This window comes from Gadus macrocephalus, chromosome 12 (assembly GCF_031168955.1).
Source record: "Gadus macrocephalus chromosome 12, ASM3116895v1".
Classification (NCBI taxonomy): domain Eukaryota; kingdom Metazoa; phylum Chordata; class Actinopteri; order Gadiformes; family Gadidae; genus Gadus; species Gadus macrocephalus.
Genome location: NC_082393.1, coordinates 1481849 through 1495993, shown reverse-complemented (window position 1 = coordinate 1495993; position 14145 = coordinate 1481849). Strand labels below are relative to the sequence as shown.

General features: G+C 51.5%; 1 protein-coding gene across 10 annotated transcripts in view; it reads right to left on the bottom strand.

Moving 5' to 3' along the window:
• Nucleotides 1–14145, bottom strand: part of kif1aa (kinesin family member 1Aa) — a 51429-nt gene that overhangs the window by 6027 nt on the left and 31257 nt on the right. For 4 of the 10 annotated variants that reach the window (XM_060067204.1, XM_060067209.1, XM_060067207.1 and 1 more), the window contains 15 exons: nucleotides 12390–12508; nucleotides 11925–12010; nucleotides 11583–11736; nucleotides 11148–11310; nucleotides 10779–10869; nucleotides 10206–10324; nucleotides 9760–9815; nucleotides 7765–7873; nucleotides 7515–7581; nucleotides 7172–7256; nucleotides 6495–6600; nucleotides 4828–4854; nucleotides 2401–2424; nucleotides 1451–1565; nucleotides 53–186 (listed from right to left, as the gene is read on the bottom strand). In XM_060067204.1, coding sequence (XP_059923187.1) covers nucleotides 53–186; nucleotides 1451–1565; nucleotides 2401–2424; nucleotides 4828–4854; nucleotides 6495–6600; nucleotides 7172–7256; nucleotides 7515–7581; nucleotides 7765–7873; nucleotides 9760–9815; nucleotides 10206–10324; nucleotides 10779–10869; nucleotides 11148–11310; nucleotides 11583–11736; nucleotides 11925–12010; nucleotides 12390–12508 — 1455 coding nt within the window. The remainder of the gene's footprint in view (nucleotides 1–52; nucleotides 187–1450; nucleotides 1566–2400; nucleotides 2425–4827; nucleotides 4855–6494; nucleotides 6601–7171; nucleotides 7257–7514; nucleotides 7582–7764; nucleotides 7874–9759; nucleotides 9816–10205; nucleotides 10325–10778; nucleotides 10870–11147; nucleotides 11311–11582; nucleotides 11737–11924; nucleotides 12011–12389; nucleotides 12509–14145) is intronic. The other 6 variants (XM_060067205.1, XM_060067211.1, XM_060067213.1 and 3 more) reach the window with 2 other exon arrangements.

Genomic DNA, 14145 nt, shown 5'->3' with positions numbered 1-14145 from the left:
ACCCAGAGCCCCCCAGTGCAGCGGTTCAGCAGTGAGGTCAGTCAGTGTTTACCCCTCGGTGGCCCGCAGGCTGCCCGTGCCGAACAGCGTGCGGATGGTGTGGGCGGCCGGCACCTTGGTGTCCCGGGAGTAGAACACCATGCACACGTCCTTGGTGATGGCCGTGGGCAGGGTGCAGTTCTCCATCTGACACACACACACACACACACACACACACACAGACACAGACACAGACACAGACACACAGACACAGACACAGACACAGACACACACACACACACACACACACACACACACACACACACACACACACAGATACACACACACACACACAGACACACACACACACAGACACACAGATGCAGACACACACACACACACACACACAGATACACACACACACACACAGACACACACACACACACACACAAATACACACACACGCACACACGCACAGACACACAGACACACACACACACACACACACACACACACACACACACACACACACACACACGGAGACGGGAGCCGTGGTTACCTCTGGGAATGTCAGGGCGGGACTCGTGGTGGATCAGGGTTGGATGATACTGATTTATTTGGTGATGGACGTCAAAGTAAAATAACTGTATTACAATACCCTACAGTTCTAATGCAGTGACTACAGTAAACCAGAACATAATAGTACTACAGTAGTACCTCCAGGTAGACTGAGAGGGTAATAAAGTACCAGTATACTACAGTACCAGTACAGTACAGTACCAGTACACTTCAGTACCAGTTCAGTACAGTACCAGTACACCTCAGTACCAGTACACTACAGCACTAGTACACTTCAGTACCAGTACACTACAGTACCAGTACAGTACAGTACCAGTACACTTCAGTACCAGTTCAGTACAGTACCAGTACACCTCAGTACCAGTACACTACAGCACTAGTACACTTCAGTACCAGTACACTACAGTACCAGTACAGTACAGTACCAGTACACGTCAGTACAGTACAGTAGGGTACCAGTACACTTCAGTACAGTACAGTAGGGTACCAGTACACTTCAGTACAGTACAGTAGGGTACCAGTACACTTCAGTACAGTGCAGTAGGGTACCAGTACACTTCAGTACAGTACAGTAGGGTACCAGTACACTTCAGTACAGTAGGGTACCAGTACACGTCAGTACAGTACAGTAGGGTACCAGTACACGTCAGTACAGTACAGTAGGGTACCAGTACACGTCAGTACAGTACAGTAGGGTACCAGTACACTTCAGTACAGTACAGTAGGGTACCAGTACACTTCAGTACAGTACAGTAGGGTACCAGTACACTACAGTACAGTACAGTAGGGTACCATCACAGTACCAGTACACGTCAGTACAGTACAGTAGGGTACCAGTATACGTCAGTACAGTACAGTAGGGTACCAGTACACAGTAGGGTACTAGGCGTACCTCCAGGTAGGCTGAGAGGGTCATGTAGATCTTCTCCCCGTAGGGCGTGACGCGGTTCAGCAGCAGGGAGTTGTGCATGGAGCTGTCCCAGGCCGCCTCGAACCGGTAGAAGGTCCTGACGGAGCGGGAGGAGGGTGGAGGCATGGTGGAGGGGGGGGGGGGGGGGGGGGGGGGGGGGGAGGAGGGGGGGATAGAAGTAGTAGAGGTAGTAGTAGTAGCAGAATAGTAGTCATAATAGTCGTAGTAGGGGAAGAAGTAGAGGTAGTAGTAGTGGTAGTAGTAGTAGTAATAGAAGTAGGAGTATTAGTGATGGTGGTAGAGGTAGTGGTGGGAGGGATGGACAGAAGACAATAGGTTATCGCCTGCACCGGTGAGTCCTTCCAACATTACGTTCTCTTACGGTAAACAACAACAACACGTGTTTGACATGAAGACAGATGAACATCGAGACCCCGTCGTCACTCCCGTCAGGACAGTATGAGTATGAGGAAGGCCCGGGGGGGCACCACAGCTGGAGCTCATCTCGCCGGGCTGCGTTTGATCCCAGGGGTCCCAGGGGTCCCAGCAGCCCCCGGCCCACAGTGTGTGGCGCCCGCGCGCTGGTGCTGGGTTTCACTGCCGCGCTGGGACCCCGTGAATCAAACGCACCCGTGGACGAGGTTGACGTCACCGAGGTTACGAGCTACACCTGTGGTCACCCGGCGCGGTGAGGACCTGAGGGGAAACCGTCAGACCGCGAGGTCGTTGGAGAGAGAACAGGGCGGGGAGGGGGATGACGCCCGTGCCACCAGGACTCCAGGGCACGTAGTGATGATGTCATCAGAGGAGAGTCGGACGGTGGAGGAGGAGACAGAGATACAGATGGACGGACGGACGGACGGACTGTCAGACGGGTGAGACGGACAGACGGGATAGACAGGCAAAGTGATGGCAGGGTTGTGATGGAATACCTATGGTCAACTCCAAGGGAGGTGCTGAGGAGAGAAATCACCAAGGTAACGGTGAGATACAGGAAGTATGTCGAGGGAAGAAACAGGAAGTGAGTTGAGGCGAGAGATACAGGAGTGTTGAAGTTGTGTTGTTGATGTTTTGGTTTGTGCGGTGCGGCAGAGACGGTACACTTTCATTCATTCAACCTTTTAAAAAACACCCATGCACAGTACACACCATCAAGGTCTTAGTATATTGATGTTTCTTGGTCATCTACTCCCAGGTTGTGAGTACTACAGAACAGTTGCACTGAGAGACTGATCCTGCAGCCCTGTGTAACATACTCATCCATCTGGTTCTAGGCATGCTCCGAGTTGTTCCATTGAATCATTGAGGGCCCACTTCGATCCAAAGCTACAGCTAACCCAGCGCCGGGTCCGGGTCGAGGAGAGGCTGATCCAGCTCAGGGGTGTCCACAGGTAGGGCCGGGACCAGCTCAGATCCAACGACCTCCACACCCTCCCCTGACGAGGTCCATTGGAAACACATGACCACCACCCGAAACCCAATTTTATTTCTGTTTTGCTCCATGATTGAATCCATACCTTCTCCTTGCACACCGCTTCCAGTGTTTCCCACAGCGAGAGCTGAGACCAGCTCTGTTCCTGGCGTGACGCCCAGCAGGCAACACTCTAAATATGAACCGGTGGATTCAGACCGGGGCCAATGTTTCTGTGAGCCATTAAGGAACCTCACGTTGGTTGCAGCTTCTCGTGTAGAGAGAGTTCTTCTGGCCGCGGCCTCGGCTGACCAGAGAACCCCTCCCTAGAGACGCATCTGCTCTGATCCGAAGCCCTACAGCGGGACAGAGAGGAGACCCCTGACCTCCGAAAGGGGGCACACACTCTTCTCTAGGGTTCAGCTCTAGGGTTCCTAACAGGTAGACCGGGGGGACAATGGGGTTCGAACCCGGAACCTTTCACCTGGGAGTCAAACGCCCCCACTTTACTGCGAGAGGGCCAGTGACAGGCAGAAATTATGTCAATAACCTCATTATTAAGGGAGAGGAACACGCGCGTGTGCGTCCCAGAAGGAGATGATCACACGCAGCGAGTCATGGAGGCACATGTGTGAGTGCAGCGCATGACGGCCGCCGCTGGAGAGACGTCTTGAAGCACTTGAAAGGTCTTTTTACGCGGCTTTTAAAAAAGCGCCAAGGCCAGGTTTAAGTCATTGTGCTGGCGCCACTTGTGTCAACCTCGCCTTCACTCGCGCTGCCGACTTCACAGAGCCCGGGTCGCTTGGCTCCGCTCTGAGGAACACTTCGCCGCATGGGGGCGGAGTCACGCCGCGGGCGACCAATGAGGTCATGTTTAGTCCACCTGCCCTGTTGGCTTCAGGCCGGGACCCCCTGGAGCAGGTCTGAGTGTTCTGCAGGGTCAGGATTCTCAGGGGTCCACGAGAGGTCTTAAAAACGCAGAATAAGTCGTAGACTTCTTTCTCATAAACACTTAGAGACAACAGGATCCATTGACACACAGGGAGCGCATGCTGGGCTGTGTTACCCACCTCCAGAAGGCTCATTAATAATGATCAGCTCTGCGTCAAAATGTGTACGAAATAATGTTTTCCAGCTTCAGATATCATCAATAGTCAATTGTGTGAAGAACACCGATGTGCAGAGTTGGACCAATCAATCTTGCCAAAGATAAAAGCAAAACAGACTGTATTTTTCTGAATATTGTAAACATTAAAATACGAACACATTGCTGTGTTTTTCCTTTCCGGGAAAGACATTTCTGAGAAATGGCTCCAATCAATCAAGTTTGGTCTGAATCGGTACTGCCCTCTAGTGGCCTCTACACAGAAATGCTGTTTCAAATCTCAAAAAGTAGGTTTTTACATTTAAGTACAGACCTATCTTTGGGAATCGAAAGGTTCACTCTGTGTTAATGCTTTGTTCTACCAGTTGAGCCAGACAGGTAATCGAACCCCAGACCCTGGCAAGGCTAATGCCTTGCTCAATCAGAGGAGCCAGAGAGGGAATCCAAGCCAGCCATGCACTTCCTGTGGATCATCAGCACTTCCTGTCGAACCATCCTGCTCAGCGCCAGCTCAGCTCAAACACCCACCGTAAACACAACACTAGAGAGAGGGAGGCACATGCACAGCTTGGGACTGCATTTCCCACAATGCACTGGGAGGGAGGGAGGGAGGAAGGGAGGGAGAGAGGGAGGGTCAGGCAAGCAAGGGACAAATGGCGGAAAGATTATCAATATAATAATCAGTCAGCGGAGGAAGAGGAGGAGGAGGAGGAGGAAGAGGAGGAGGAAGGAACAGGAGAACTTGGTATGACAAGAAAAATATCTCAAAAGAAAACAGAGATAATGAGGATGATGATGATGATGAAATATGTTCTATATTGAAGAAGACGGCGTATCAAATACCTAGGCATGTCCGAATCAAGAAACTGTCTGTAAAACATAAAACAACATCGAGTTAGTGGAGAACAGGGGCAGGGGAGGTCCTGCTGTCGCCAGGCAACGGAGCGACCAAGGAGGCCGCCATCTTGTCCCCGCCTCCCCCCTTCTGGTCAGTTGTGGTGTGTGTGTGTGTGTGTGTGTGTGTGTGTGTGTGTGTGTGTGTGTGTGTGATATCGTGCCAGCCTTACACAGACTTCTCTATATCTGTCACCTATATATACAATGTTCAGTTTATAATATAGAAGCATTGAAATGGATGTTCAGTGTGCAGTACTGCATGTTGGGGACCAGGCTAGGTTAGGTGTGGGATTATGCTATGGTTCTAGTGGGATTATGCTATGGTTCTAGTGGGATTATGCTATGGTTCTAGTGGGATTATGTTATGGTACATGGTGCTTAGTGGGATTAGACGATGTTATGGTGATCTAATGGGGTTAGATTATGCATTCATTAATATATCAATCAATACATTTATTGCGTTAACCAAATAAAACCATGTCTCTAGATACAAGTGTTAACTCTGACTCGTCTTCTATGGTTAGTTATTTAAGTGAGTTAAACCAGAAATGGTTAGAAGGGTTAGTTCAAAACTAGACAGGTTGCTACTTTGTGATGTGCTTGACTTTAACCAAACCCTGACAATTATAATCACGCTCATTTTCAACAGAGTGCTCGTTAAGGGCCGGGCATCGTTAAGGGCATCGTTAAGGGCATCGTTAAGGGCATGCAGGCGTCTAGCGTGCGCTGCTGTCGCTACGGCTGCACTCTGTCTGAAGGGTGGAGGTAGTGGTGGGGTCTCAGGTGCCACGATGCAAGGTGACGGTGCAATGATGGAGGCATGACAGCATAACATGGGGAGGGTGGTGCAGCCAGCAAAGAATAATATGCCCTACACACCTACACAATAACACACCCACACATGCGTTCACCCCCACACACAACTACACACCTTTACAGCTACACACCCACAGACCTACACACACACACACACATCTACACATCAGAAGCTACTTCTATTGGCCCAGTGACAGATGACGCAGATGACGCTGGTATAAAAACATGTGTGAGATCCAAGCCATGCAACAGTTCGCTTGTTGGGTGCTTTTAGTGCATTGTGGGTAAATAAACTCAAACAGAAAAAGCCGGTATAGGCCGCCTGTTGTGCCCCTGTTGTGCCCCAGAGGAGGTCCACATGCTCGGTAGTTTGAACACACATCTGTCCTGGTGAAATCACCCTCGGAGTTCAGCACATTGATATAAAACCAGAGTGCAGAAATGGAACCGTTTTTGTATCGCTCTCTTTATTGATCTATTATTAATTCTTGTGGAATTCCAGTTTACCACCGGAATTCAAAGGCAAGCCGAATGCGATTTAAAGGGAGTATTTCCAGACCCGACCAGAATATGTGAGTTTGCTGCCACCTACAGGTCAGACACGGCAGTACATTAAAAAGATGAATAGTTCCTCAACATTAAGTCTCTCTGAACCTCTGACTAGCTAGCCGCGAACCCACAGAGTGGGTTGCACACGTGTGGTTACAAGTGACGAGTAAAGACACGGGTGAGGATTGAATTAGTCCCAGCTAACCAGAGCTAGTTAGCAGTGCGCTAGCGGCTAGCGGCTAACCCACCTGTCGTCCTGCGTGGGCCTGACGTAGCCGGCCGACAGGATGTTGAGCGACAGGATGTTGGGGTCGATGATGGTCTCGTCCGCCTCGGGGGTGTTACGCAGGCGACCTGGAACACACAACCTCCGTCAGGAAGAGGGGTGGAGGACCCAGTCCCCAGGGTCAGGACTCCATCAGTACCCAACCCAACGCACCCACAACCAGAACCCCACCCCTCCCAGTGTCCAGCACCACCCAACCCAACGCACCCACGACCAGAACCCCACCCCTCCCAGTGTTCAGCACCACCCAACCCAACGCACCCACGACCAGAACCCCACCCTTCCCAGTGTCCAGCACCACCCAACCCAACGCACCCACGACCAGAACCCCACCCTTCCCAGTGTCCAGCACCACCCAACCCAACGCACCCACGACCAGAACCCCACCCCTCCCAGTGTCCAGCACCACCCAACCCAACGCACCCACGACCAGAACCCCACCCCTCCCAGTGTCCAGCACCACCCAACCCAACGCACCCACGACCAGAACCCCACCCTTCCCAGTGTCCAGCACCACCCAACCCAACGCACCCACGACCAGAACCCCACCCCTCCCAGTGTTCAGCACCACCCAACCCAACGCACCCACGACCAGAACCCCACCCCTCCCAGTGTTCAGCACCACCAAACCCAACGCACCCACGACCAGCTCCCGGACGTCCTTCCACTCGATGTCGCCCCCGGACTCGTGGACGATGGTGACTGTGACCCTCCTCTGGAGACCCTTTGGGGGGAGAGAGAGAGAGAGAGAGAGAGAGAGAGGGGGGGGTGGGGGGGGGGAGAGAGATCTTATTTAACGTGTAATGTAAATGTTTCTCCTGCCAATAAAGCCTTTTTAAGTGCATTGAATTGTGGGAGAGAGAGAGAGAGAGAGAGAGAGAGAGAGAGAGAGAGAGAGAGAGAGAGAGAGAGAGAGAGAGAGAGACAGAAAGACTGATAGAAAGACAGAAATGATGCCAGAGGTCAGAGGTCGAGGTCTTACCTGGTGCAGCAGGTAGGTGCCGTGACATGGCATGCCCCCCCTGTGGTCCACCGCCGCTGGGATGTAGCTGAGCACACACACACACACACACACACACACACACACACACACACACACACACACACACACACACACACACACACACACACACACACACTTGATGATTTTAAAGAATGACATTGCTAAGCTAAGCGATGTTATCCGGTCTTCTTGCTGAGGGCTAAGCTAACCCCTGGCAGTGGATACTCACTCTCCGTTAGCCTCCAGCTCACAGATCTCAAACAGAACCATCAGGTCGTATTTACAGTGGCAGGCTCCGGCGCTGGGACGCGTCATGGCTGTCAGCTTGGTGGCAGGGACTGGAGAGAGAGAGAGAGAGAGAGAGAGAGAGAGAGAGAGAGAGAGAGAGAGAGGAGAGAGAGAGAGAGGAAGAGAGGGAGAGAGACAGAGAGCGACAGAGACAGAGACAGAGACAGAGAGAGAGAGAGAGAGAGAGAGAGAGAGAGAGAGAAAATGGGCATTAGACCATGGTGAGACATTGTGAACCTCTAGATGCAGGCTGGAAGTTTGGATAAGGCTGTGTTTTAAGGATCACTAGGATTTCAGCCAATCAGCGACAGCAGTTGTAATAAGAAGAATCGATACAAAAACAATAGGGATCCAACCTGTTGGCTTGGACCCCTAATGACCTCTGTTTCACCACAGGGGGGCGCTGTCCCCACAGTTAGTCATTAGCGCAATGGTTTTGTATGGTTGTCCTATGTCTAAATTAATCCGTCCTTCACACAGCCTGGATCCAAACTGTCTCAATGCATCAAGGAGCCTCTTGAGGAAGGAAAGGTCAACCACCAGAGAACGGGGGCCAGCGGTGCTAGCGAGGACAGCAACACTAGCCCTGGGCTAGCATGCAGCGCCGCGGACAGCGCTAACCCTACGAGGAGAAGAGAGTTGAAGTGAGAGGGACGCAGGGACAGAGAGAGGGAGAACTCTGTCCTGTAGGGGCCGCACTTTCACAGAACGTCCCTGGAGAACCGTCCCCATGAATACAGAGGAGAGCATGTGATCCAGATGGAGATGAAGGAGGAGCAGGGAAAGTCCACCACGCAGAAGAGACCGACACCAGACACACACGACGTCAGGTTCAGAATCACCAGAACCCAGACTCTTCTTATATCAAATATCTTTATAGAGGATATAAAAATATATACATGATATAAAATTGAAATGAAAAAATTTAAATATAAAATGTATAAAAATATGCATAAATGTATGCAAATAATAGAGGTCAAATAAAAATCTAAGGATGGTAAATATTGTTGATGAAATAATAATATCTACAATTAAAAAGTACAGTTACACTGTGATGACCTTAATACAGCTGGTCAAAAAATATATGTAGCTATCTATGTAATATTTTTTTTCTCTTTCTTCCGAAAAATTGCTTACTTATTACTTATTGTAAATCGCTGTAAAAGTGCCTGCAAATGCAAATATCAAACATATTCTAAACATAGATGAAGGAGATATGAGAGCAGGTGGCTGACATAAAGAGGTTTGGAGAGGTCTGATATAGGAGGGGTGGGTTCCAGTGGTTCTGGCCCGCGGTCGTCCACCAACCAGGCGTCTGAGCCCGGATCACTGAGCAGATGGAGGTGGGCGGGGCCTCCAGCTGGGCCTGCTCCTCGGCCTCCAATAGGAAGGAGGCGGCCATGCCGGCGGCGGAGAGGGCGTGGCCCGACAGCGAGTCGACCAGCAGCCCGTTGAGGACGTCGGGCACCAGGTAGCGGATCAGCTCCAGAGCTTTCTCCCGCTCCGGGGACGACTCCGCGTCCGCTGCGCCAGACCACAGGGTGACTCAGGGCGCAGGACAGGCACATGCAGTACATACACACACACCTGATACGTAGCGCACAACACAGACGCACACACCCAGCACATATATATACACATAGTGCAACCACTCACACTGCAGTACAAACACATGCTATACAGACATACACAAGCAGAACGTAGTGAATACACTCACACGTAGTACACACACACACACACACACACACATACAGTACATAAAATACACTCACTCACAACGCAGTACAAATACACATGGAATACACACAGTGCATACACAAGCAGAATGCAGTACCAAGGCGAATGCTATATCATTCAAACATACACACACACCTACCAACACAACTACACACACACACACACACACACACACACACACAGTAGGTGCAGTATCTACCAGGTTTGGAGAGGGGCATGACTCTGGGGAAGTGTCTCCTGCACGGACGCAGCGGGCTGAGAGAGAGAGAGAGGGGGAGAGAGGGAGAGAGGGAGAGAGAGAGAGAGAGAGAGAGGGTGAGAGAGAGAGAGAGAGAGAGAGAGAGAGAGAGAGAGAGAGAGAGAGAGAGAGAGAGAGAGAGAGAGAGAGAGAGAGAGAGGGGGAGAGAGAGAGAGAGAGAGAGAGAGAGAGAGAGAAAAAGGACCAGGGTTACACACACAACTACACTCTTATACACTCATATACATGAGAGTGGGGCCGGGGGTGGCGGGGGGCCGGGGGGGGGGTGGGGCCGGGGGGGGGGGCTGGGGCCGGGGGTGGCGGGGGGCCTGGGGTGGCGTGGGGCCTGGGGTGGCGGGGGGCCGGGGGGGGGGGCTGGGGCCGGGGGGGGGGGCGCGGCGCTCTACCTGATGACGTCCTTGCAGAGCGGGGGGAAGGGCTGCTTCTGGTAGTGACCGAACACCTCGAACACGATGGGCTGCGTCCGGATGTACTCCACGAACGACTTGGTCACCTCCACCGCGATCTGACGGGGAACAAGATGGGGTTAGCTGCGTTACACTGACACGCGTTGACCAGAGAGGGCCCCGCCAGAGAGACCAGAGAGGGCCCCGACCAGAGAGGGCCCCGCCCTGTCCGCCCCGCCAGGCGACGTGACGGACAACATGCGTACGATGAATCTGTAACTCTGGGAATTTCTGAATGTCAGTTTAAAGTGATTATATTTCTTATTATTGTTGGGTTGCGTCCATTGTTAATCAAAAACAAACGTTCAGTATCTGAGTTTATCATACTGGCTGAAGCATTGTTGTTAGCATGTTTCCTAAATCTCTGATGATTTTATGTTTTAGTCCAGTACACGTGTAACATGTGACTCCTCTTGCTAATACATATGAGTATAAAGATGTCTAAAGCCCTTTCCTTCCCTGTTTCACCGCCGACACTGAGAACGATTCATGAAGCGGTCCTCCGGTCCTTACGTTCTGTACGTGGTAGAACCCGAGCGGGGGGCCGCGGCCGGTGTTCTTCAGGGGCTCCGTGGAGAAGGCCTCGTCATGGCGGTGGATGAAGCTGGGGGAGCAGAGCGGTAAGGTTCAGATTAGCGGACGTTACTCAGCCAGAGAGACTCGTGAGCTCACATCTGGAATCGGATCATCTAGAGGACTATCCTAAATCTGTCTCAAAATAAGAATCGACTCATTAATTCATTTCAAATATATGACGGATTTAATCAGATGAAATAAGAAATAAATTAATTTGGGTGATTATAATTATCCACTTAGTCACTATGACACGTCATCTGTGACATCACAAGTGGGCGTGGTCACAGGGGGGGGGAGGCGACTCACTTGAACTGGCAGAAGATGTCTGCGTACTCGGCCGAGATGCTGTAGGCCTGCAGCACGGTGACCCTGAAGGTGAACAGGCTGCCGATCTTCAGGTGCTCTAGAGCGCCCCCCAGAGGGGCGTCCAGGGGGGGCTTAGCTGGAGCGTCCGCCTCATCAGACCCAGCTGGAGGGGGGGGGGGGAGAGACATCACATATTATATAAAGAAATGTAGTCAAATAGTATTAGTATAATGATGCAGTCAATACTAGCTCATAATCATGCTTAAAGCTGTGCTAGTTGCACTTATAAACAACTACACAGATAGATATTAAAGAAAGTAAGGTAAAACTGTCAATATACTGTATTGCATTACGCGTTATGCAGGTCTAGCTGTTATCTAAGGGGACTGAGATACAGGTCATGAAGGAGCAGGTGGAGAGAGCGAAGAGTCTTACCTGTGTTGTTGTTGACCTCGTCAGCAGAGGGCGCTGTCTCTGCACTCTGCCCCTCCCCCTCCACGAAGCGCAGCTCCTCTTGGGACACGCCCCCTGCCCGGGACACGCCCCCCAGCGGAACCAGCGGAACACCCGGACCGGATTCAGACTGGAACTGGAGCGGGACAGAGTTCATAATGTGGGTTAGAATACAACCCTGTACGCTCACTACAGACCCCCTCCTACAGCACCAGGGTTAAGGCCGGGGCCTTATGGATGGATAGGGGTAGTACCATCTATCCCCCCCATCTACGTGAAGCCAATGAAGTCTTCTTTGATGATTAATGATGTGTTTTCCGGTACCTTCTCAAACTGGTGGTCATCGAAGGTGATCTTGGCGGTCCCTGACTGGCGTACTCCTGAGCCGTAGTCTGGAGCCTCCTCGTCGCCTGAACAACCACAAGACTAAACTTAACACCCACAGATGGTTGCAGGGAGAAGGAGTGAACCAAAGACAGACCATGAAGGGACTAAACCAAAGGAATCCCCTGCTTTTGGTGAGTGCATTACACTCGTTCCCCTCTAGGAGGCGACAGACTCGACGGTGTCGTCTAAAGCGGTTAGCTTGCTTCAAAATAAGTGGGCACAAAGAAGTTCTTTGTACAATTATGTTCAATGCGGTTTGGTGAATGAACCCTTCATGTGTTAAGACCAATAGGGTGGAGAAATGAATAAATATAATTCATTCATTGTTCAGATCATCTGCCGAAATTTCATCAGAAAAAAGCGAAATCTTGGAGGTGCCTAAAAAATTTGTAGAGAGCTCACCTGATATGGCCTGGACCGCCACGCGCAGGAAACCCTTCACCTCGCCCTTCTCGTTCACCACGGCCACGCGGTGCACCAGAGGCACCGGGTACAGAAGGTTACTCAGGTAGACGAAGGACCTGGGGGGCCCGGGGGAGACCAGGGGAGGGATGGGGGAGAAGAGGGAGGGAGGGAGAGAGAGAGAGAGAGAGCGAGAGAGAGAGAGAGAGAGACAGGGACAGAGACAGAGACAGAGACAGAGACAGAGAGAGAGAGAGAGAGAGAGAGAGAGGCGGAGAGACAAGAGACATAAAATGAGAAAACTAATCAAGGGTAAGCTCACGGATTAGTCTGGGTTGCGGTACACGGTCGAAAATAAAACACCACCAAACAGGACAAACATAAACAGCCGCAAAGCAACCAAATAGAAGCTGGACGGCTCTCGCTACGGCCACGCCCGCCCTGTCCCGGCGGGTCCCCAGGGCCCGAGGCCGGCTTCCTGGGGCCCTCGTTGGCTGACATGCAGATCTAGGGGTCTGTGTTTTCCTGTGGAGGGCTAGGGACGTGTAATTCCTTTAGGGGTGGAGGCCTGGGAAGCCCTTCGAGACTAGGTTCTGGATCTGTACTCTGACCGGCCCGGACAGGACAGGACAGGTAGATCGGACTGGGCACAGGAGGAGCTATCTGGGTTTCCGATAAGCCGAATGCGCGGTCGCGGTTCTCGGTACGATTGAGAAGAAATAGTGGCAGATGAATCTGTTTATCTGACGGGTGTACCTGGCTCTAAACGAAGATATGGAGCATTCTTTTTCCTGTTGTACTGCTTATGTTTGGATTAACCCTTTACAACAGGAGTGTAACTCGACTTATACTTCATAATAAGGGAGCATACTACTCATTCTTATTCTCTAGATTTAAATTGGTCTTTTTCGGAATGTACCTCAATTCTCGATTGGTCGAACCTGCAGAGTGCTAAGGTACCTCGTTTACCGAGAGCCAATAGGATCGAGGGAAGCGGGTAGACATTTAAGGGTGCGGGAGAGTTAAAGAAGGGGGTAGATGACAAGATTGGTGAGGCGTACAGAAGGCATGCTCAGGACAAAAAGGGTGATTGCTAAAAATAATTAGTAAAAAAACGTAAGAAACGTTTCTCAGCTTCCAGACTCAAAGGAACTCAAAGAATACCAAACAGAAACCATGAGACGAACCACGACTCAGCTGCAACAACACTGGCAACGGCTGACACACGGCGCGCTACGGCAAAGTAACAGGGAGGATGAGGTCAGGACGGGATGGAGCTCACTGGTGCAACGGAAAAAAATAAAAGAAAATGGCATCGACGTAAAGTTCGAGTGAAAACTGACCCCGCAACAAAAAGGTGCTCTGGCATGCCTAAAAGAGACTGCTGCAGTAGAAACCAGCTCTTTCATCTTGAGATCCTCCAGGTTTGATTGTCTCTGCATCTCCTACCCACCGTCTACTCTGCCCCCCCACAGCCCGGCAGGATGGTTACCGCTGTGGTGGGTCGGTAGGAAGATGAGTCCCTCACAGACATGTCAGGGCCGTTGTGGGCCAGAGGTTTGCTGCCTTTCGAGACGTTCACACGCAGCGGGGAGCTACGGCAGCACAAGCAGCGGTGGGGAGCCAACGTTGCTTGGATCTCTGCGGGGCAGTTCTCAGCAGCAGGGACGCTTTAAGTGCCAGCTAACGCTCTGATCAGCGGGGGTTAGGGGTTAAGGGGTCAAAGGTGCAGAACAGACTATGGCAAGCCTAAAAG